The 22,993-nt window shown below is 47.9% G+C and overlaps 3 protein-coding genes across 3 annotated transcripts in view; 2 read left to right on the top strand and 1 right to left on the bottom strand.

Annotated features, from left to right (window-relative positions):
* LOC308153170 (protein SCO2 homolog, mitochondrial-like) overlaps positions 1–12,264 on the bottom strand; it is a gene marked incomplete at both ends in the record, with an annotated part of 188,016 nt that extends 175,752 nt beyond the window's left edge. Inside the window, 3 exons of the mRNA XM_080526258.1 lie at positions 8,957–9,040; positions 11,950–12,072; positions 12,241–12,264. Of these exons, the coding sequence (XP_080382384.1) occupies positions 8,957–9,040; positions 11,950–12,072; positions 12,241–12,264 (231 nt within the window). The remainder of the gene's footprint in view (positions 1–8,956; positions 9,041–11,949; positions 12,073–12,240) is intronic.
* The window catches only part of LOC308152590 (condensin-2 complex subunit H2-like), a 245,647-nt gene that overhangs the window by 199,833 nt on the left and 22,821 nt on the right, over positions 1–22,993 (top strand). The gene's annotated exons all lie outside the window — the stretch shown is intronic.
* Positions 560–20,832, top strand: LOC308152171 (four and a half LIM domains protein 3-like; the record flags this gene model as incomplete). The annotated part of the gene is made up of 6 exons (XM_080525091.1): positions 560–629; positions 12,926–13,114; positions 14,557–14,731; positions 18,357–18,526; positions 18,941–19,127; positions 20,678–20,832. The coding sequence occupies exons 2-6, from the start codon at positions 12,959–12,961 to the stop codon at positions 20,830–20,832; spliced, it is 843 nt and encodes a 280-aa protein (XP_080381217.1). The 5' UTR covers positions 560–629; positions 12,926–12,958.

Genomic DNA, 22,993 nt, shown 5'->3' with positions numbered 1-22,993 from the left:
TCAGTCTGAGGAGATGGTGTGACAGCGTTTCAGTCTGAGGAGACAGTGTGACAGCGTTTCAGTCTGTGAGGAGACAGTGTGACAGCGTTTCAGTCTGAGGGGACAGTGTGACAGCGTTTCAGTCTGAGGAGACAGTGTGACAGCGTTTCAGTCTGAGGAGACGGTGTGACAGCATTTCAGTCTGAGGAGACAGTGTGACAGCATTTCAGTCTGAGGAGACAGTGTGACAGCATTTCAGTCTGAGGAGGAGACAGTGTGACAGCATTTCAGCCTGAGGAGACAGTGTGACAGCATTTCAGTCTGAGGAGACAGTGTGACAGCATTTCAGTCTGAGGAGACAGTGTGACAGGAGCCGCGGTCGTAAATTCGCCGGAGCGCACACTGGATTCGACGTCGTAATGGAACCAAGTCATTTGATTGGACAAGAGGCAGTCACGTGGACGCTCCGGCGCTCTCAGAGCTAATTTACGAACGCGGCCAGAGACAGAGGAGGCAGTGAGACAGTGTGACAGCAGGGACAGTGGGACACGGACGGACAGTGGGACACGGACGGACTACTGACACGGACGGACTACTGTGCGTTTCGCAAAGTTTTGCCGAAGACGAACAGACAATAAGAACAGCTGGAGGTAAGTTTTCACTAGCCTCTTCGTGAGTTTAGAATGATACTGTTCTATCTCCGTTTAGAATGAGAAGGTTCTATCTCCGTTTAGAATGATACGGTTCTATCTCCGTTTAGAATGAGAAGGTTCTATCTCCGTTTAGAATGAGAAGGTTCTATCTCCGTTTAGAATGATAAGGTTCTATCTCCGTTTAGGGCAGTTCAGAGATATTGAGCGTCAAAGTTTTTACATTCCATTATGTTCTGTGAGATGGAACCTTTGTATTTTATTAATTACTAACTCAAAAATGTCAACATTTTTAAAATAACACCACACAGGCATTAATAAACACCTAATGGATCAGATTATGTAAAAAAACTCAATGTTGACAAAAATGGAGATAGAACCTTATAATTCTAACGTCACGAATTAAAATATAGTAAAAGTATCCTTGAAATAATGGCAACGTTGAACGTTGAGTCTCGTAGAATAGTTTCCCTTCATACATTGAGAAAGGTAACTTGCATGGCAACTATTTTGTTTAAAAGAAATCCTTCTAGTCTCTCGCGTCACACCTGTTGTGACAGACAGTCATGCTTGTCTTGTGATGCCAAACCAAACTGTCTTTTGTCCAATGCTGCAAGTTACATTATAAACTGTAATTACTCTTTTATGATGTAATTGCACTGGGGGACTGGACTAGGTACACATACTGAACCTCGCTGACAGAAGGATTAAGCATATACAGCAGACACACAGAGGCAATAAGGAGGAACATTTGGTTATTTTATAACAAAAGCAATATGTGTTTTTGTTCAGGCACCAGTGTATGGGATTTGTGTCTTCCTGCTCTCTCTCTCTCTCTCTCTCTCTCTCTCTCTCTCTCTCTCTGTCTCTCTCTCTCTCTCTGTCTCTCTCTCTCTCTCTCTGTGTCTCTCTCTGTGTCTCTCTCTCTCTCTGTCTCTCTCTCTGTCTCTCTCTCTCTGTCTCTCTCTCTCTCTCTGTCTCTCTCTCTCTGTCTCTCTGTCTCTCTCCCTCTCTCTCTCTCTCTCTCTCTCTCTCTGTCTCTCTCTCTCTCTCTCTCTCTCTCTCTCTCTCTCTCTCTCTCTCTCTCTATTCAATACTCCCCTCTCCTCCTGATGTTTTTCTCTCAGCTGCAGAATGATAGGCCATTTACATCCTGACGCAAAGTTTTTTTTATACATCTGGCTCCTCTCTAAACAGACAGGATACATTGTTAGGATGTAGTTTTTCTTTAGAATGAGGAAACTGTGGATGTTGGGGGGTTGTGGTTTGTGTTAGAAGGGACTTATGCAAAGACCACAACAAGGCCTGCAGACCCTTGGTAACAGGTAGGACTGATACCGGAGACCACAACAAGGCCTGCAGACCCTGGATTTGGGAGGATTTATGGAGCGAAGAACAAGGAGGCCTTTGAGGAGATGGGCCCCTTCTCAAACAGCTGCCCCTCGTTGGTGGAGTTCTCTTCTCTCTGGTTGAATGACATGAATTCTGACACTTTCATGTGGAAGTAGCACAGCTATGTGTGACAAACTGTATTTGCTCACTCAAACTTAGAGATTGATGGTCAGAGGAATGGTGAGGAAAGGTATATTGCATCATTTGGAAGAGGATAACATTGAAATTGTAAACAGTTCACTTTTGGATGATTTAGTAGGTCTTATCAGCAGTACAGGAACTATTACCGGGGTAAGTATTAGCCTAGTACGCAGCCCTCTATTTAAACTGTCCCAAGGCGTCAAGAGTGATGTCATTTCTTTTACTACTTTTCGCAAATAGTTTGTTCCAGACACTCAACATCATTGGCACCGAGCAGAATAGTTTCCACATGTATTCAGCAGCTTTTTACACGTAACATGAAGTCACATTCAGTTTGGGATAAATGAACAAAAACAATTTGATTGTTTCCACAATTGGCTCATTGTAAGGAGCCTTTGCCTGTGAGTAAGCAGCATCCCTGGAACTCCCTCATTATTTTTAGAGAAAGAGGAATTTGCCTCTTCTTTTTTTGTGTTGAACAGAGAGTGGAGGAAAAATGCATTTTGTTTGCTTTTTTTTCCGAAGCCACATAATTCTGCCACGTTTTGACCACAGTCACATTCCTCTGACATTCTTCTCGGAGGTTGGGGCTATGTACAGTGATTGGTGCGGAGCCAGGCGTTGGTTAACAGCGAGGAGACGGACAGCTCTCTCTCAGTAGAGTGGTTAGACTAGGCCCATACCACTTTATGATTCAGTGTCACCACCAACACCACCACCACCAACACCACCACCACCAGTTTCCATCTCCTCACTGCTTCATAGTAGAATTGTGACTTGTTCCTCCATTGAGGGCAGCAGTGGAAGATTTGAGTTGATGAAGGAGCTGGGATGTTGTTGAGTGCTCTGATCAGATTTTTCATCGACTGTCCGTCAACTCCTGTCCCCTGCCCCCCGCCCCCCCCCCCCCCCCCTTTCTCTCTCTTTTGGTCCTGCCACGTTTTGGTATTCACTAACCAGTTTAGGTCAATCCATAAACATGTTTCATTCATTGTGCCCAGAAAACCCACAATATGTACTCCCTCCTCAACTCCCTCCTCTTGTGTGTTGCGTTGCTGCGATGGTTCAGAAGACAGCTACTCTCCAGTATGGACGTCTCTGTATGTCCTACCTGCTTCCATATGAAGATGTTACTCTGAATGAAACTAATAAATCTTCCAGTGGACGTGTACGTGTACGAGAGGCGGCAGCCCTCAGGAGCTCCCTGCAATCTGGGAAAACAAACAGGGTTGATATCATTAACACCACGGGGCCCCTGGGGCAATATGCTCCACTGACCACTGGCTAGCAGCAGCCCATGGGAAAATATGTTTACACACATATTTGTTTTTGGATAATGACTGATTGTTGCAGATCAGGCCAACTTTGTTTATTTATGCGTTCGGTCAAATTCCCACTGTAAGAAGAATCCAAATGAAACATCACGTTGCCAAAAGTAACTCACTACACGTACGTGCTCAAGAGGATTCTCGTGACTTCTCTTGTCTTTCTTACTCTCGTTATAATTTAGGGATGCAAGAATGGAGAGTAAAGGTCCCATTGCACAGCAGTTTGAGCACAGCAGCATACAATCCAATCTGGACCAGGTTGGCTTCTGTCACCAGTACATGCTCCAGCGTTCTCTTCTGTTTGTTCTGGTATGCTGTACGCACAGAGGGAAGAAAGCCGGAGCACGACTTATGTCTCTGTTGTCAGACGGGGGCCTTTGTTTGGTAAACTGCGGAGGCGCAGGACACTGCTTTCTGAGGAGGCTTTCAGCTTGGGGTTGCATTGTTCTCTATATATACACGGTAAACAGCCAGCTGGAGATCCAAGCTAAACACAGTCAAGCATGTAACCCCTCATTAATGCTGAGTTTATAGCTCCTCAATGGGCAGGTGAGAGACCACAGGCTCTGGCTTTCTACTTAAATGTTAAAGTAATTAGTAATTAGTACTCTACGAACAGGTGGAGACACTTATCATCGTTGTAATTACCTTCAGATTAAAGTGAGGATTCGATTCATACTTCAATGGTTTTGAATTGAAACACTCTTTTACACCAAGTGTTACCCAGTGCAGTTTCTTTAGAACTTCAGATGGACATGGGTGAAGGAATGTTAGGCTTGGTTGACATTGAAGTAACACAAAAACAAGATGTTTTGTGGACTCGATGTCTCAAAACATCCCATTTGGAATGCTGAAACAGAACCATTTGGAATGCTGAAACAGAACGTCTTCAAATCAACTTGATGAGAACTCCCATCAAAGACAACAAATGCAAATGGGTGTTGGTTTTTGGTGTGCGTGCATGGCTAAAGGACCCTTGTGACCCAGCAGGAAATCACCCCACATTGGGTCTCTTTGTACTGGGATAAAAGAGAGAAAGCAGTCATCCCCATGGCCATAAGCGACAAGCCTTTCCTTTTTTCTTTCAGAATTTAGGCCCCTACACCAGGAGCGTGTACATAGTCTTGCTACAGGGGCTCTGCCTGTGTTTCTAACCAGCCATGTGAGCCTATTCATATCCGTCTCTCCTGCAATCTGAAAAAGTCAAACAAAATGTTACTGTTCTGGATTTTAGTGGAACAACAACAACATGGAACATGGGCCATATTAAAGTAAGTGGGGTGGTTGTTAAAAGACATTTAACACCCTTTCAATCACTACCTAAACTATGTGCAGTTTCATGGTTTCACTGTACTAGATGAAGCCCTGATTGTCAGTCCAAGCTCTCTTATATTTGATGGGTTATGACTGGAGTCAACAGCCTTTCTTTACCGTGGTCTCCATATCTTGAATGAATGAATGGACTTTATTGTCATTGCTACAGTACAGGTACCAAACAACGACATTTAGGAGGGGTGGCTCCCCTGGTGTTAGGAAAGGGAAGAAAAAAAACACTTTTAAAAAAATCACAAGAAGGGAAGGAGCTGGTTTACATAAATAAAGGCTATGTGCACAATCCACTGTACTATACTGTACAGATAGACGACTAGGGTTGTCATATTGCACAATAGTATTGTTTCACGTTATTTAAAGTGTCACAGTTTGCAGGCTTGAAATGTACATGTTTGTGCCTCAGCACTACACCTGATTTTTTCAGTCCAGCAGCTGCCATACAATCCGTCCAGACTGTCCAGGGCCCAGAACTTAGGTCTTTGCTGTGTTCAGGGCCTAGTCGTCTTTATCTTTGTAGGAACCCTGTAATTACTATAGTAAGTAATGTTGAGAACCGATGGTTCTCGAGCCTAATGGCCCATAGTGCATCTCCTGTTTCCGTAGCGTGAGGCAGCTTGATGTACAAGTACACCCCCTGGACATGACGCTGGTATGTCGCAGGATCTTACCCCCAATCCAACCCTTAATGCTGAGTGCCAAGCAGGGAGGCATCAGGTACCATTTATATAGTCTTTGGTACGACTCGGCCGGGGATCGAACTCACTCTAACCGCAAGGCCACTGAGCTGGTAAAGTAATTACTATAGTAACAACATTGTATTAACATGCTGAATAAGAAATGTTCCTTAACTCTCGATACCATGGAAATATGGAATGATCTTATTGTTCCAGAGTGACGACAGAGGTATCAGAGGGCAACTTCATGTAAAGCGTGTCCGATACTGTAACAGTGTGAAGCAAGGCACATACTTTAAAGGGACATGTCACCATAACCTCATATTCATTATCATACCCATGTCAACATATCGTCACCTTCTGAAATTAATTAATCACTTTTTCACTTTAAAATAATGGCTTAAGTCACTTTTTCACTTTAAAACAGTGGTTCTCAACCCTCTCCTCATCGAACCCCAGCCGCTCCACATATTGATCTGTTCCACCACCAGCACACCTGATTCAACTAATCAAGTACAAATCCTAATTGGATAAATAAATATAGTATATTCTATATTATTTTACAAATTACAAAAATTAAAAAAAAGAAATACACATTTTGGTTCAGTTTATTCTGTAAAAGTGTAGTATCACGAAAACAAGTATCACGTTTCAACGAATAGTGTTTTCGGTTTCCTAGGTGAGATTGAGAGTCAGATCGCACTGTCCTAACACATTACAGAGAAACAGATTGAACAAACAAACTGAATATTGATGGTTTTTATTGATTACATTACAAGCTTTTATCCAAAGCGACTTACATTTAGAGATGATAGGGACAGTCTCCCTGGAGTAACTTAGGGCTAAGTGCCTTACTCAAGGGCACACTAGTGGTAGTGTTCCCAGGTGGGATTTGAACCTTCTGATCACCATTTCCAACTCACTATCCACTAGGCAGCCACTCCCCCATTAATAACTTGTATTAACCATTTATGAACCATTATTGCCTATTACAGACACTACTGGGGCCTCATTTATAAAAAAGTACTTGAACGTAAGCACATTTTTCTAAACGGACGTAAGCATTATTTATAAAACGGGCTGCGCTTGTTCAAAATTGTGTACGTACTTAAGTCTATAAATACCAAATATACTTGAGAATGAGCGTTGTATTTACGCCCTGTGATAGCGGCTCAATTATAGCGGCTGAATTAAGCCAAGTGAGCGGGAGAGGGCAGAGAAGGGTGGCTTCTCGGTAAGTTGCATTTGTAACGTTTGATCATGACAACCAGTACTCAAGTTGTAAAAGAAAATCAGGGGGGATGGTGGATTTTATCATATGAGGACAATTTTAGCATCCCCACAGCGTCAGTGACTTCAGTGTCAGTGACTTGGTAAAAATGTCAGTGCGTGCCCCCCCCCCCCTCGCCCACAGTATTTTACTCAATATGCGCAAAACTAAATGTTGAAATAGCAGTAATACCATTGATAAAATGACATAAGGGATGGAAAGGGGGGATGGCAGTTTTAGAAGGGGGTTGATTTTGACCGTTTTTATTTCAGGGGGGATGCCATCCCCCCTCATCCCCCCTCAACTTGAGTGCTGATGACAACTAACCAGCATATGCTTATACTGTAATAATATAATGGTCTTATTCTTATCAGGTGACATTGAAAATATGTCTGCTCACTCCCAGACACCGGAGACACGAAGAAATATCCAGTATAATTTAGCGCATTAGGCATGTTGAATCAAATCAAATCAAATCAAATTTTATTTGTATAGCGCATTTCTTACAAGATGCAACTCAATGCGCTTCACACAATGAAAATGTTCAGTCAATCAGTCAATCAATCAATCAATACTGACAGAGCCGCGAGCAGGCAAAAGTAAAAAACCTGTATACTATGTAGCCAGGAAAAAATTCCCTTGCAGCCCTCTACCAATAGAGCGACTACTAGCCAGTTTGCTTACCAGTACCCAGCGGTCCCCCAGGGGAGGCCAGGACCACCGGCACAAAGCAAGCAAGCAAGGGCAAAAACCTGTACACCATGTATCCAGGAAAACTTCCTTGCATATTATCGGCGTACACACTGTCCAGGGGAGAAGGGGAGATGGCGTTGCCTTGACAGCTCCGGAGGGATATAAAGGAAGACTGAAATACAATCATAAACATCAATTCCCTTTAAATCTTGAATTAAACTCATTTTCTCGGCTGATAACAACATCGTTAATTTTATTACGAGCCACTTGCATGAATTACACTAGGCAGTGCGGCTCACATGCCTGTAATAACTCCGCATAACCAGTAGGTAATGTGCGTACGTCAAGTCAATACCTGACGTAGAGCTACGATCGTTTCCACGGTCAAATTGACTCAAGTTGAAATTGTATAAATCACTACGTGGACGTGGTTTTCTATGTACGACACGGGTAAGATCAAAATTTCCAAATTTTTGATCCAAAGTACTTTCTATAAATGAGGCCCCAGGTGTCCAAGGAAGACATGACTAACGCTAACGCTAAGAGCCTAGCCTAGGACTGTTCCGCTGTGGAGACAGAGGCGCCTTTCTCTCCCTCTGTGCTGTGACAAGGGTTCAACCATGGAATATTCTGGTCTGTAAAGCGTGGGTACGCTTCCTACGCTGGGAACATAAACAGAGCCAGAGAGAGGCTCGGATGCTTCCAACTGGCTCTACTCTGGACTCTGAAAATATCAGGTTGATAGAAAAAAACAACTTGAAGACCCTTGAAGGGACAGAGAGAGGAGGAGAGAGAGGAGGAGAGGAGGAGAAGAGGAGGAGAAGAGGAGGAGGAGAGGAGAGGAGGAGAGGAGGAAAGTGTTTCTGTCTGGCTCGCAGTACAAAGAACGGCCGACGACTCTCGATTAATCTGTCACCAGGGTAGACATACATCAGCCCCCCCCCTCCCCCTCCCCCTCCCCCGGTGTGAAATAACACAGTTAGAACAGCAGTGTTTTAGGAGAGAACGACACGGCTGTTGATGTAGAGGTCTGTAGAGGTCTGTTTGGCCTGAGTGTCTCCATGAGAGCAGGACCAGCAGATACGTTTATGTGCTTTGAGATGGGTGGCATGAGAGAGAGAGAGAGAGAGAGGGAGAGACAGAGAGAGAGAGACAGACAGAGAGAGAAAGAGAGAGAGAGAGGGAGAGACAGAGAGAGAGAGGGAGAGAGAGAGAGAGAGGGAGAGAGAGAGAGAGGGGGAGACAGAGGAAAGAGAGAGAGAGAGAGAGGGGTAGAGAGAGAAAGAGAGAGAGAGAGAACGTGCATACGTGTGTGTGTGTGTGTGTATGTGTGTGCGTTCGTGTGTGTGTGCGTTCTTTCTCTTCAGACTGCTCTCCTTACTCATTGGAGGCATTCCCTTAAACTCTGTTCTGGACCGGGGTCATGTTCTCCCCGAGTCACATGACCAGTCATAATAATCATGATGAAGCACATTATTATGGGTGGTGGTTCCACACTGACGTGGTCCACAGCTGGGGAGGCCCTGCGGCGTGGGAGAGCTGGGTCTGGTACAGTAGCTGCAGTAGAAGGTTCTGGATATCCTGTACAGCACAAGCATGAGATGAATTAAAGAGAGGCATGAAAGGAGGGAATGATCCGTGCTCCGTGGGTAAAACCCCCCAAAAAAGATTTCAATGGTTTCACAGGACTACGGGCGGGGGTTTGCCGCTTGGACAGGGGCTATTAACGTTTATGAATTGACTTTATTCGATTTCTTAGTAGCGCTTTCATAAAAACCCAATGTTTAGAACCTGAACATACTGTTACAGCTGTGCTGTTGTACAGAGGAATGTATTTGCAGATGGCTAGGCTCACATAGAGAGAGAGAGTGGGGGAGAGAGAGAGAGAGAGTGAGGGGGGGAGAGAGAGAGAGAGAGTGAGGGGGGGAGAGAGGGAGAGAGAAACAGAGAGAGAGAGAGTGAGAAAGAGAGAGAGAGGGGGAGGGAGGGGGATGGAGGGAGAGAGAGGGAGAGAGAGAGAGAGGGAGAGAGAGAGAGGGAGAGAAAGAGAGAGGGGGAGAGAGGGAGAGAGAGAGGGAGAGGGGGAGAGACAGAGAGAGTGAGAGGGGGGGAGAGAGAGAGAGGGGGAGAGAGGGAGAGAGACAGAGACAGAAAGAGAGATACAGTGAGAGAGACGGAGAGAGAGAGAGAGGGAGAGAGAGAGAAGGGGGGGAGAGAGACAGAGAGTAAGAGAGACTGAGAGAAAGAGGGAGAGAGAGAGAGAGAGGGAGAGAAAGAGAGAGAGAGATGGCTGTGTAGAATGAGCACTATGTCAGGAAGGAAGGCCATTGTTGCACCAGAGCCGTGGTCAGAAGGGATGGATGCACTAGAACAGACCCTAGAATAGACCCTAGAACAGACCCTAGAACAGACCCTAGAACAGACCTTAGAACAGACCCTAGAACAGACCTTAGAACAGACCCTAGAACAGACCCTAGAACAGACCCCAAGAACAGACCCTAGAACAGACCCTGGCCTCTCAGACATGTTTACAGGAGAAGTCAAGTTGATGTTGATCTCCCTCGCCCTAACAATACGCAGACTTACAGAAACAGACAGGAGTGTGTGTGACGGACTGTTCCGTGTCGGCCCGTCTGTGTGCGGTTGACCTTGTGTAGTGTTGACTTCTCTCTAGGCTTATGTCGGCTTATCAGGGAGGATGTAGCGGAATGTTGAAAACGCTCGGCCAGGGTGACATGTTGCAGAGGAGAGACGAGGTTTTTCGGCTGTTTGATTATCAACAAAACAGACAGATTCGAGTCGGGAGAACCGGAATAGTTCCTCTCGCAAGTTGTCCTCCTTTGTTCTGTGTTTGCCATGTATTGCGGCCCCCCACCCCCACCCCCACCCTCCCCGGGGGTTAAATTGTAGTAAATGATAATGGAGTGTCGTCATTTGAATGGAACTCTCGTGCTGACCCCCCCCCCCCCTAAATGGACCAGATGCTAAATAACTTGTGGTGTTCCGGCGCATTAAATGCAAAAAAAGAAAAGAAAAATGCAACCGGCTCGTTGGAATTCCTTTCATGAAGCAAGGCTTGATTCTCCCGCCCCCTCTGTTTTATATCAGGCCGGTCGGCGTGGCCTAGCGAAGCGTTTCTGAGAAATGAGGTTGTAGGCGTCGTTAGCATCCCTGGGTCCAGTCACCACTCTGACACGGAGCCCCGCACGTCATGAGTTGAGCTTATCCCCTCTCTCCCCCCCCCGGGGAGTATCACCCCCCTCCCCCTCCCCTCTCACCCCCCACCTCACCCCCCTCACCACCTCATTAGAACCGCCTGTTTCAGTCTCTCAGCTGCTCAGCCATTGCTCACCCACCTTCTCTCTCTGACATTTTGAAAGCATTTCAAAGTATGAATATCCTCTGCTCCCGAACGAGAGAGACCCCCCCCCCCCCCTGCCTCGACAAAAAAGAAAAGAAAAGAGAAGCTAAACAAAAACCATTTGCCAAGGAAAACATTTATGTGTCTGCGTTTGGACAGCGTTTGGAAATGCCATGGTCCTGACATTGTTTTCTTGAGCTTGCGATACCTAAACTCTGGAGACTTTCTGCGGTCATTGTAATTCCAGTCTTATGTGCCCCCCCCCCCCCCCCCCCCCCGTTCATACCCAGTCCATGGCATGGTCTCCTAACATGCCCTTTCCTGTCCCAGAGGAGAGCAGCTCTCAGCCTCCTGTTTCCCAGCCTCTCTGCTGCTGGGTACCAGGGGAGGCCAGCGTTCCTCTCTGCTGCTGGGTACCAGGGGAGGCCAGCGGAGGTAGAAATGGGAGGACGGGGGCTCATTGTATTGCAGGGGACAGAAGGAGGAACGTATCAAACACGTGTGTCTGTTCCAGACCATCCCTCATTCCCTTTCATGGATTACAAATAATAATAACCATAATAATAATAATAACCTTTATTTGTATAGCACTTTTCCTGCAAGCGTTGCAGCTCAAAGTGCTCCAATCATTATATAATCATCATTTAATGATTTAGTCATTTAAAGGCAATATTAAAAGAAGGTTTTTAGTCTTGACTTGAACATATTTGCTGAGGTTGCATCCCTAATGTAAACTGGCAGACCATTCCACAATCTGGGTGCATAAAATGAGAATGCAGCCTCACCAAATCTCTTCTTTTCTACATGTGGTACACAGAGAAAACCAGCGTCAGAAGACCTGAGAGCTCTATTGGGCTGATGCTAGCAAATGAGCTTGTCCTCCGATTTCTACCTCCTCCAGCCTCCACATGGACCTGGCCTGGGGGGGTCACATACCCCATCAACTCCCCCCGGCGTCCAGACAGCCAGAGGAGGAAGTTACTCTCTCAGAGGAGGAAGTTACTCTCTCAGAGGAGGAAGTTACTCTTTCAGAGGATGAAGTTACTCTCTCAGAGGAGGAAGTTACTCTCTCAGAGGAGGAAGTTACTCTCTCAGAGGAGGAAGTTACTCTCTCAGAGGATGAAGTTACTCTCTCAGTACGGCCTGAAGACCCTGCAGGCACATTTCCACCCTCGGCCTTCCTCTTCACCAACCAGATGTCAATCACCTCGTTGGTCAGCGTAGTCCAGAATGTTCCCCCGGGGGTGAAAGCCTATCAGGGGGCCTGGAAATAGAACTGGAGATTGAACGGAAAAAAAACAACCCCAGCAATGGTCTTTGAAATGGAGAAGGCTGTGCCACAGCGCAGCACTCTACAATTAATATTGTTTAGTGTTTTGTTTTTTTCAGACACCAAAACTGCCATAGGGGGTTTTCTTACAATGAGGAGGACAGGGAAATGCATGACGAGTGCACTCTTGTTGGGAGTGAGAGAGAGAGGAGCAATGAAATAAGAGAAGAAGCCATATCATTACAAAATGGAAAATGATACTCGGCTGTTTTGCACTCTTGTTGTTTGGTTGAAACTGTGTCTCTGTGTCAATGTTTGGAACCGTGTCCCGTGCCTCTGTTTGAACTGAACACTTCTTGAAATAGGAGTTTTTGTGAGCGTTGGAACTTGTCCCATTCCCCTTCTCCCGCTCAGCTGCTTCCTGTTAATCACAGATCCCAACGCTCCTAACCATAACAACAACAAACCTCCAGATTGTGTGCGACAGTTCAATCCCATTACAACCAGCAGCTCTATATTAATATTATATTAGTCCTGTTTCCTACTACCACCCGTCTCTGTTCCTCTCTCTCTCCTACCCTCACTCTCTCCTTCTTTCTCTCTCTCTCTTGCTCATTTACTTCCTCCCCTCCCTCCTCTCCCTCCCTCCCCTCCCTCCCTCCCACCCTCCCTCCCTCCCTCCCCTCCCTCCCCTCCCTCCCCTCCCTCCCTCCCCTCCCCCCTTCCCCCCTCCCCTCCCTCCCTCCCCTCCTTCCTTCTCCCACACATGTTCACAGCCCCCTTCCTCCCTCACCCAGCACACACTGACAGTGGTTTGTGATTCCTCTGCTCTCAGGGCAGCGGACCAGGACAGACCTCAGACCTGATCATGAGTGAGCGTTTTGACTGCGGGAACTGCAAGGAGTCTCTGTACGGACGCAAGTACATCCAGGTGGAGGAAAGCCCCCACTGCATCCCCTGCTACGACCGCCTGTATGCCAACACCTGCCAGGAGTGCAAGGAGCTCATCGGACACAATGCCCGGGTAAGCATGGTGGGACATGAGGGTGTGTGTGTGTGTGTGTGTGTGTGTGTGTGTGTGTGTGAGAGAGAGAGAGTTTGTATATTGGGGTAAGGTTTGTGTTTCCTGTATGCTTATGTTTGAATGACAGTAGTCATTTTTGATCTGTCACTTCTCTGTGTTTGTGAACGTTTTTATGTGTGCATGTTTGTGTGTGTGTGTGTGTGTGTGTGTGTGTGTGTGTGGGTGAGTGTAATAACATTTGTTTGTGTGCATGTATGTACATAAATGCGCATGTGTGTGTGTCTGTGTGTGTGTGTGAGAGAGAGTGTAATAAAATGTTATGTGTGTGTGTAAGGACATGAGTGTGAATGTTTGTGTGTGTTGTGCGTGTGTGTGTGTGTGTGTGTGTGCATGCGCGTGTGTGTGTTGTGCGTGTGTGTGTGCATGCGCGTGTGTGTGTTGTGCGTGTGTGTTGTGCGTGTGTGCGTGTGTGTGTGTGTGTGTATCGGCCCGACCGGTCCAATTAAACCGACTTCTAAAAGAATTCTTCGAAACAGCTGGAATTCTTAGAAAACATAACTTTCCTGCTGCTTGGCAACACCGAGACGTCTGGAATCCCCAACGAGCCGCTCCGTCAGACATGAAGGGTTAGCGTGGTGGTTAGCGTAAAAAAAAGAAGAAAACACGTAGAGGAACACCCTAAAACGCCCCAGGGGCGAGGGTGACCCCTGATTAATGGACTCCCTCTGAGGGGGCTGGCGGTAAATGAAGCTCCTGTTTGCTTTGGCCCTCCCTCCCTCCCTCCCTCCCTCCCTCCCTCCCTCCCTCCCTCCCTCCCTCCCTCCTGCGCACGGCACACAGCTCTCATCTCTCATAGTCACTTTCCCTCCGCCGATTCCGCGAAGCACCCCGCACAAGATTTTTTATTTTATTTTTTTCTCACTCAGAACATATTATTGCGACTCAGAACATATTATTGCAACCGATTAATCATGTGATGTTTGCTAACGGGGAGTGTTTGCTTGCACTAAAGTTGAACCGGAACGTAAGCAGTGGACTTGTAAGAAATGCTATTTGCGGCACGCTGTTTCAATATTTACTTATGTGGTTAATATTGATGATTCAGCGGAACGGTCTTGTTAACAAAGTGTAGTACATCCTATGTAGCGCCTTGTCAGAGTGACAGGTAAAGATGTCATGTCTGCTGGTGTCTCCATCTCTATGTCTCTTGTTCTCCACACTGACTCACCCTTCCTTCCTCCATCTCTTCCATTCCTTCCCCCATCCCTTCCTCTCCCCTTCCCTTCCCTTCCCTCCCTCCATCCCTTCCTCCCTCATCCCTTCCTCCCCCATCCCTTCCTCCCTCCATTCCTTCCCTTTCCTCCCTATCCTTTCCATTCCTCCCCCTATGCCTTCCTCTCCCCTTCTCTTCCCTCTCTCCCCCCCTCCCGCCCTCCCTACAGGAGCTGTTCTACGAGGACAGGCACTACCATGAGCACTGCTTCCGTTGTTTCCGCTGCGACCGCTCCCTGGCGGACGAGCCCTTCACCAGCCAGGAGGAGGCGCTAGTGTGCAATGACTGCTACTGTAACGAGTTCTCCTCCAAGTGCGTGGCCTGCGACAAGACCGTCATGCCAGGTACCAGTACAACACCAGTACAACACCAGTACAACACCAGTACACCACCAGTACAACACCAGTACAACACCAGTACACCACCAGTACACCACCAGTACACCATCAGTACACCACCAGTACACCACCAGTACAACACCAGTACACCACCAGTACACCACCAGTACACCACCAGTACAACACCAGTACAACACCAGTACACCAGTACAACACCAGTACACCACCAGTACAACACCAGTACACCACCAATACAACACCAGTACACCACCAGTACAACACCAGTACAACACCAGTACAACACCAGTACAACACCAGTACAACACCAGTACAACACCAGTACAACACCAGTACAACACCAGTACAACACCAGTACAACACCAGTACAACACCAGTATAACACCAGTACAACACCAGTACAACACCAGTACAACACCAGTACAACACCAGTACACCACCAGTACAACACCAGTACAACACCAGTACACCACCAGTACACCACCAGTACACCACCAGTACACCACCAGTACAACACCAGTACACCACCAGTACAACACCAGTACACCACCAGTACAACACCAGTACACCACCAGTACACCACCAGTACAACATCAGTACAACACCAGTACACCACCAGTACAACACCAGTACAACACCAGCTACAGGTACTCTGACTTACCCAACCCCTGGCCATTGACCATGAGTCTGACCCACGGGTCACCTATCATACTGTATTTCAGGGGAGGCAGGTGGAGGTAGAAACCGGAGGACAGGCTCATTCTAATGCCGGGAAAAGAACAAGGAATGGTCTCTAAGCACACGTGTTTGATACCACTCCTCATTCCACCACTCCACCTGGGAGAGAGAGTCTCACCTGGGAGAGAGAGTCCCCGCTGTCTCAGTCAGTCACGCAGGTGTCACTCAGGTGTGGGACGTAGCGTAAGAGTGCTCACACACCCAGTCCAGCATAAAAAAAAAGGCTAATGAGTTTGTGTTGAGCAGAGAGGGTGAGACAGAGAGAGGGTGAGACAGAGAGAGGGTGAGACAGCAGAGAGGGTGAGACAGCAGAGAGGGTGAGACAGCAGAGAGGGTGAGACAGCAGAGAGGGTGAGACAGCAGAGAGGGTGAGACAACAGAGAAGGTGAGACAACAGAGAGGGTGAGACAACAGAGAGGGTGAGACAGCAGAGAGGGTGAGACAGCAGAGAGGGTGAGACAGAGAGAGGGTGAGACAGCAGAGAGGGTGAGACAACAGAGAGGGTGAGACAACAGAGAGGGTGAGACAACAGAGAGGGTGAGACAGAGAGAGGGTGAGACAGAGAGAGGGTGAGACAGCAGAGAGGGTGAGACAGCAGAGAGGGTGAGACAGCAGAGAGGGTGAGACAGCAGAGAGGGTGAGACAGCAGAGAGGGTGAGACAGCAGAGAGGGTGAGACAGCAGAGAGGGTGAGACAGCAGAGAGGGTGAGACAGCAGAGAGGGTGAGACAGCAGAGAGGGTGAGACAGCAGAGAGGGTGAGATGTGTGACAGCAACAGCCGAGATGTGGCAGTGTGATTGTCTCCTTTCAAGACAGCCTGATGGCCTTTGTGACGGAGCGGCTTCGCCCCCACAGGGAGCAGGTGTCAGGTGACTGAAAACCATACGGTTGTGGGGGTGAGGTGGGGGTGGGGGTGGGGGTGAGGTGTGGGTGTGGGTGTGGGTGGGGGTGAGGTGTGGGTGGGGGTGGGGGTGAGGTGTGGGTGTGGGTGTGGGTGGGGGTGAGGTGTGGGGGTGAGGTGGGGGTGAGGTGTGGGTGTGGGTGTGGGTGGGGGTGAGGTGGGGGTGGGGATGGGGGTGACGTGTGGGTGGGGGTGGGGATGGGGGTGATGTGTGGGTGGGGGTGGGGGTGAGGTGTGGGTGGGGGTGAGGTGTGGGTGGGGGTGAGGTGGGGGTGGGGGTGAGGTGTGGGTGGGGGTGAGGTGGGGGTGGGGGTGAGGTGTGGGTGGGGGTGAGGTGGGGGTGGGGGTGGGGGTGACGTGTGGGTGGGGTGGGGGTGAGGTGTGGGTGGGGGTGAGGTGTGGGTGGGGGTGAGGTGGGGCTGGGGATGGGGTGACGTGTGGGTGGGGGTGGGGGTGAGGTGTGGGTGTGGGTGAGGTGGGGATGGGGGTGAGGTGTGGGTGTGGGTGAGGTGGGGATGGGGGTGAGGTGTGGGTGTGGGTGAGGTGTGGGTGTGGGTGAGGTGGGGCTGGGGATGGGGTGACGTGTGGGTGGGGGTGGGGGTGAGGTGTGGGTGGGGGTGAGGTGTGGGTGTGGGTGAGGTGGGGGTGGGGGTGAGGTGTGGGTGGGGGTGAGGTGTGGGTGAGGTGTGGGTGAGGGTGGGGGTGAGGTGTGGGTGGGGGTGAGGTGTGGGTGTGGGTGGGGGTGAGGGGTGGGGTGGGGGTGGGGGTGAGGTGTGGGTGGGGGTGAGGTGTGGGTGAGGGTGGGGGTGAGGTGTGGGAGGGGGTGGGGGTGAGGTGTGGGAGGGGGTGGGGGTGAGGTTTATTTATTTCTCTGCCTGTTTCTCCAGAACTCCAACCGCTATTAAGTCTGGGTTACTGTTCAGCAGCGGAACGCAGTTTAACGCTACGCTCCCCCTCCCCCCGTCCCCCCCTCCCCCCGTCGCCCGTCTGAAAAAAGCAGCCAATTGTACGTTCCCCTGGCTGACCGCCCCCAGGTGGTTTGGTTCCTAAGCTGGTAAAAACAAGGGCAATGATTAAGAGATTTGATGTTCGTTTTCATTGCCGTGTCTGGCTCTCTTATTTGGTACACTTTATGGTGTGCTTGGGGGGAAGTGTGTGTTTGCGCAAGACATTAGGAAAAAAACTAAACTGCATCGTATATCGAGGCATTCAACAATTCCCCATGAAGTGGCCTGGGGTGGTCCGGTGGTCTAGCACCGCGGTCTACAGTGCACACATATGCAAATCCGGCCCATGCCCTGCTGACATGCCGTCTCTAACCTTCTCCTCCTTACTGTCCTGTCTGTCTTCACTGTGTCTGTCCAATAAAAAGAAAAATAGGAATGGGACTGCCCCACTCAGAAACAAAACCAAAAACAATTCCACATGAAGCCTGTAACATGGTGAAGCCCAGGACATTTGAGTTCTACCGTCGTATTTTGCAACCAAGCATGCCCGTTGAGGTGATTTGTTCTGGCATGCCACGCCTGAATAGTTGTGTCAGAGCAGAGATGACGGTGAGGCGTATTGAGTGCTGTGTACAAACAGGTTAGGCTATTACTGAGTCATCCAGCTCGGCTATGTCGGCTGTGCGTGTGAGCACTTGAAGATTACGCAACGCAGAGATATGTGACATTCAAGTCCAGAATTCAAGTGGCTGATATGGCATAAAGTAAACAAGCGTTTGGTCTCCGGTGATCACTTCAAACAGACGGAGTGAAATAAAAACCTGTCTTCTCCCTCCTCTTTATCTCTTTATCTCTCTTTTCTCACCACCACCCCTCTCTCTCTCATTCCCCTCCACCTGCCCTTCTCCATCTCCCTCCCTTATCTACCCCCTCCCTTCTCCCCCCCTTCTTTCTCTCTCTCTCTCTTTCTCTCTCTCTTTCTCTCCCTCTCTCTTTCTCTTTCTCTCCCTCTTTCACCGCCTGGCAGGCTCCAAGAAGTTGGAGTATGGAGGTTCTACGTGGCATGAGGACTGCTTCATGTGCCATGGGTGTGAGAAGCCCATCGGGGCTCAGTCCTTCGTCCCAGACAAGCAGGACTACTACTGTGTGCCCTGCTACGAGGGCAAGTTCGCCCCGCGATGCAGCCACTGCAAAAAGGTGACACACGTCCTGTCCCATGTCACTGTTGTTGACACTGAGATATGCAATAGGATCATACTGTATTTTTCCATGGAGGGAAGTTGGTAGGAGGTTGGCCAATTTAAGACTAGTAAAGACTAAACATAGCAGACAGGAAAACACAATCACCACACCACAAAACACTGTACTTATGCCACAATACACTATTTATGCCAAAGGCATAAAGAGTAAAAAACAACACAATAGCCTTTCACTGTCAGTCTGCCTCCAATACAATAGAGTAGAATAGAATAGAACCAAATAGAAAATAATAGAAAGCAATAGAATAGAATAGAAAGTAAACAAATAGAATAGACTGGAGGAATATTGGATTGAGATCACCGAAGGTTGTGGAGGTGGATGATGGACGGGGGTGTGTTCTGTGTTCCGTAGGCGCTGGCGAAAGGGGGCGTGACCTACAAGGACGAGACGTGGCACAAGGAGTGTTTCCTGTGCACGGGCTGCAAGACCCCCCTGGCCGGCCAGCCCTTCACCTCCCAGGGGGACAGCCCCTACTGCGTCAAGTGCTTCAGCAACCTCTACGCCCAGAAGTGTGCCGCCTGCAACACGCCCATCACAGGTCAGTGCTGCCTCCGCCCGTTTCCACTGGAGCGGCTGGGCTGACAGGGGACAGTACACGTTAGAGGTGAAACGATCCCTGTGTGTCCCAGACTCTTAGAAGACTTCAGAAGACTCTCACGGCCTTCGAGTAGAACAACTTGAAAGTGTGCTCTATCCCACATGGATTTCAACTCATAGGAGCAGTATAGGCACGGACACTTTTAAACCCCATGTAGGGGGGTGTACGAGTGTGCACTCTTCAGAGAGGAGGGTGGAGAATAGAGGCAGGGTATATCTTCAGAGAGGAGGGTGGAGAGTAGAGAGGGAGGGTATGTCTTCAGAGAGAATAGAGAGGGAGGGTATGTCTTCAGAGAGAATAGAGAGGGAGGGTATGTCTTCAGAGAGAATAGAGAGGCAGGGTATGTCTTCAGAGAGAATAGAGAGGCAGGGTATGTCTTCAGAGAGAATAGGGAGGGAGGGTATGTCTTCAGAGAGAATAGAGAGGGAGGGTATGTCTTCAGAGAGAATAGGGAGGCAGGGTATGTCTTCAGAGAGAATAGAGAGGGAGGGTATGTCTTCAGAGAGAATAGGGAGGCAGGGTATGTCTTCAGAGAGAATAGAGAGGGAGGGTATGTCTTCAGAGAGAATAGGGAGGCAGGGTATGTCTTCAGAGAGAATAGAGAGGGAGGGTATGTCTTCAGAGAGAATAGGGAGGCAGGGTATGTCTTCAGAGAGAATAGAGAGGGAGGGTATGTCTTCAGAGAGAATAGGGAGGCAGGGTATGTCTTCAGAGAGAATAGAGAGGGAGGGTATGTCTTCAGAGAGAATAGAGAGGGAGGGAGGGTATGTCTTCAGAGAGAATAGAGAGGGAGGGTATGTCTTCAGAGAGAATAGGGAGGCAGGGTATGTCTACAGAGAGAATAGGGAGGGAGGGTATGTCTACAGAGAGAATAGAGAGGGAGGGTATGTCTACAGAGAGAATAGAGAGGGAGGGTATGTCTTCAGAGAGAATAGGGAGGCAGGGTATGTCTTCAGAGAGAATAGAGAGGCAGGGTATGTCTTCAGAGAGAATAGGGAGGCAGGGTATGTCTTCAGAGAGAGTAGAGAGGGAGGGTATGTCTTCAGAGAGAATGGAGAGGGAGGGTATGTCTTCAGAGAGAATAGGGAGGCAGGGTATGTCTTCAGAGAGAATAGGGAGGCGGGGTAGCTCAGAGCAGAGCAGAGCAGAGACAGAGCAGTCCTGGCAGAGCAGAGCAGAGACAGAGCCGTGCTGGCAGAGCAGAGCAGAGACAGAGCCGTGCTGGCAGAGCCCCTGGCTATGTTTAGAACATTGAAGAACACAGAAGACAAGGGAACTGGCAGATCTTCAGTGTGATTACTCTAGCCAACCATAGAATGACCCAGGGAACGTAACATCGCCAATGTTCCATCTTAATGTTGTTAGAACGTCTTGTTTAGAACACGCCTGTCATCGAAAGGAAGAGTCAGTCAGGTTAAAAGCCATATTGCAGACATATTTCTATAATCAAATTCCCAAGTGTGTTTTTTTCTTTTTCGTTCCTCCTCCAGGGTTCGGAGAGGGGAAGTACGTGTCTTTCGAGGACCGGCAGTGGCACCAGCCATGCTTCAAGTGCTCGCTGTGCTCCGTCTCTCTGGTGGGCGCCGGCTTCTTCCCCGACCGGGACCAGATCCTGTGTAAAGACTGCAACGACAACGACCAATGAGCTGTCTTTCTCCGTCCAGCGTCACCATCCATCAAACAAAAAAACTGTCAAGCTTGTGTAACACGCAGTAGGGTGCGCTTCGGTTGCTGTCCACAGATAACTCTCTAAACCTCCATGTATCACTGCTCCGTCTAGAATGAGAAACACTGTCAAAACCTGTTTCTCATTGTTGCATTCACGCCTCTGTGGTTCACATGTCTATTCAACATAAAGCACATTGAAATGTATGTATAAAGTCAGCAAAACAAGTATGATGTCTTATAGCTTTTCCTTTTGAAATATTTGTAATATATATTTTTTTGCACTTCAAAGATTATTATCCCAAAGCATACAGTATCAGATATTACTGCACTTAATCTATGCTGAAATATAGTTTTAATGCTTATCAATGCACACGTATTTTGTACAACACATGTTTGCAAGCGTCTACTAGTTCCATTTTATTGCAGCTATATCAAAAAGTATTCTCATATTATAAGTTCAGCTTGTCAATGATATTTTAAATGTTTTACTCTCAATCCTTATCCTTCTAAAACCATAAAAGTGTGCTGCATTTGAACCAAATGTACTGTTACATTAAACCTGCATTCAAATGAAGATGTGTAATTATGGGATTTGTAGTTTTCTTTGACGTGTGCGTTGCCTTCCATTGAGAACACGAACACCGCTCATGTGAAACTGTTTCTCAGCATCACATTCTACACATAAACACTGAGGTCTGCTTCCTCTGCCCCAGATGAATCTACTTTAGCACTTTCAATAGTCCTGTCCCATTGACCGTGCTTTTAGTCAAGGAGAAGGCTGGATGAACACATCTGACTGTGTTTACAATGACTGTGCCAACGTTGTGCCCACTGCCCGGTGTCCACATCTCACGGTACCATGGAATCCAATGAGGGGAAAATAAATACACAAAACCCATTGTCATAGTGGACAAAAGGGCAACTGGCAATACGTCCCAGAAGGGTAATGCAACCTTTATTTAGAGTGGAATGTATTACTGAGAACACTCTCTCAATAACATCACATGGTTCATGTTTGTCCCCTTTGTTGTGAGTGTTCATTGCTAAATTAGTGTTTCTTTATTCAGACTGGCGCCGTAGCAACCTCTAGTCTTCCTGAAATACACAAGACATTACAAACACTTCATTTCATTACAAACATCTCAGACATCACAAAAGACAGCCCCATCACAGAAGCCATTACACACATGACAAAAGACATTATAACAACATGACAAAAGACATTATAACAACATGACAAAAGACAGTGCTCGGTTATACACTCACCGGGCCACTTTATTAGGTACACCTTTTCAACTGCAAATTAACGCAAATATTTAATCAGCCAATCATGTGGCAGAAACTCATTGCATTTAGGCATGTAGACATGGTCAAGACGATCTGCTGAAGTTCAAACCAGCATCAGAGTGGTGATTTAAGTGACTTTGAACGTGGTGTGGGTGTTGGTGCCAGACGGGCTGGTTTGAGTATTTCAGAAAGTGCTGATCTACTGGGATCTCTAGGGGTAACAGAGAATGGTCAGAAAAAGAGAAAATATCCAGTGAGCGGCAGTTCTCTGGGCAAAAATGGTGGTGGTGGTGCAATGGTGTGGGGGATATTTTCTTTGCAGTGTGATGTTATAACATAACAATCTTTCCAGCACCTTGTTGAATCTATGCCACGAAGAATTAAGGCAGTTCTGAAGGCAAAAGAGGGGGTCCAAACCAGTACTAGCAAGGTGTGCCTAATAAAGTGGCCGGTGAGTGCACATTAACATTTACATTACATTTTACATTTTAACCATTTAGCAGGCGCTTTTATCCAAAGTGACTTACAATTAGAGATTAGAGAGTACCTTAGGGTCAAATGCCTTATACTGTACTTTCTGCTAGCAAAGGTGATCTCCATTCCCTACAGTAATGTTAGCCTACTTCTACACAGACAAACACCTGTATTGATGAACTATTGGAGGACCAGGGGGGTATTCCATCAACATCGCTAAAGGAAAATCCAGGCTTCTTTTGATAAGCCTTAGGGCAACGTGACACAACACTGTTCACATATTACTTATGGTATTGACAGCCCTCATTCCACATTCCGTTCCATGCATTACAATGTCCTCCGATTTCTACCTCCACTAGCCTCCTCTGGTGTTCTAC

This window comes from Nansenia antarctica, assembly GCF_963989245.1.
Source record: "Nansenia antarctica genome assembly, chromosome: 3".
Classification (NCBI taxonomy): domain Eukaryota; kingdom Metazoa; phylum Chordata; class Actinopteri; order Argentiniformes; family Microstomatidae; genus Nansenia; species Nansenia antarctica.
Note: the sequence above shows the minus strand (reverse complement) of the source record. Positions and strands in the feature narration are given on the sequence as shown.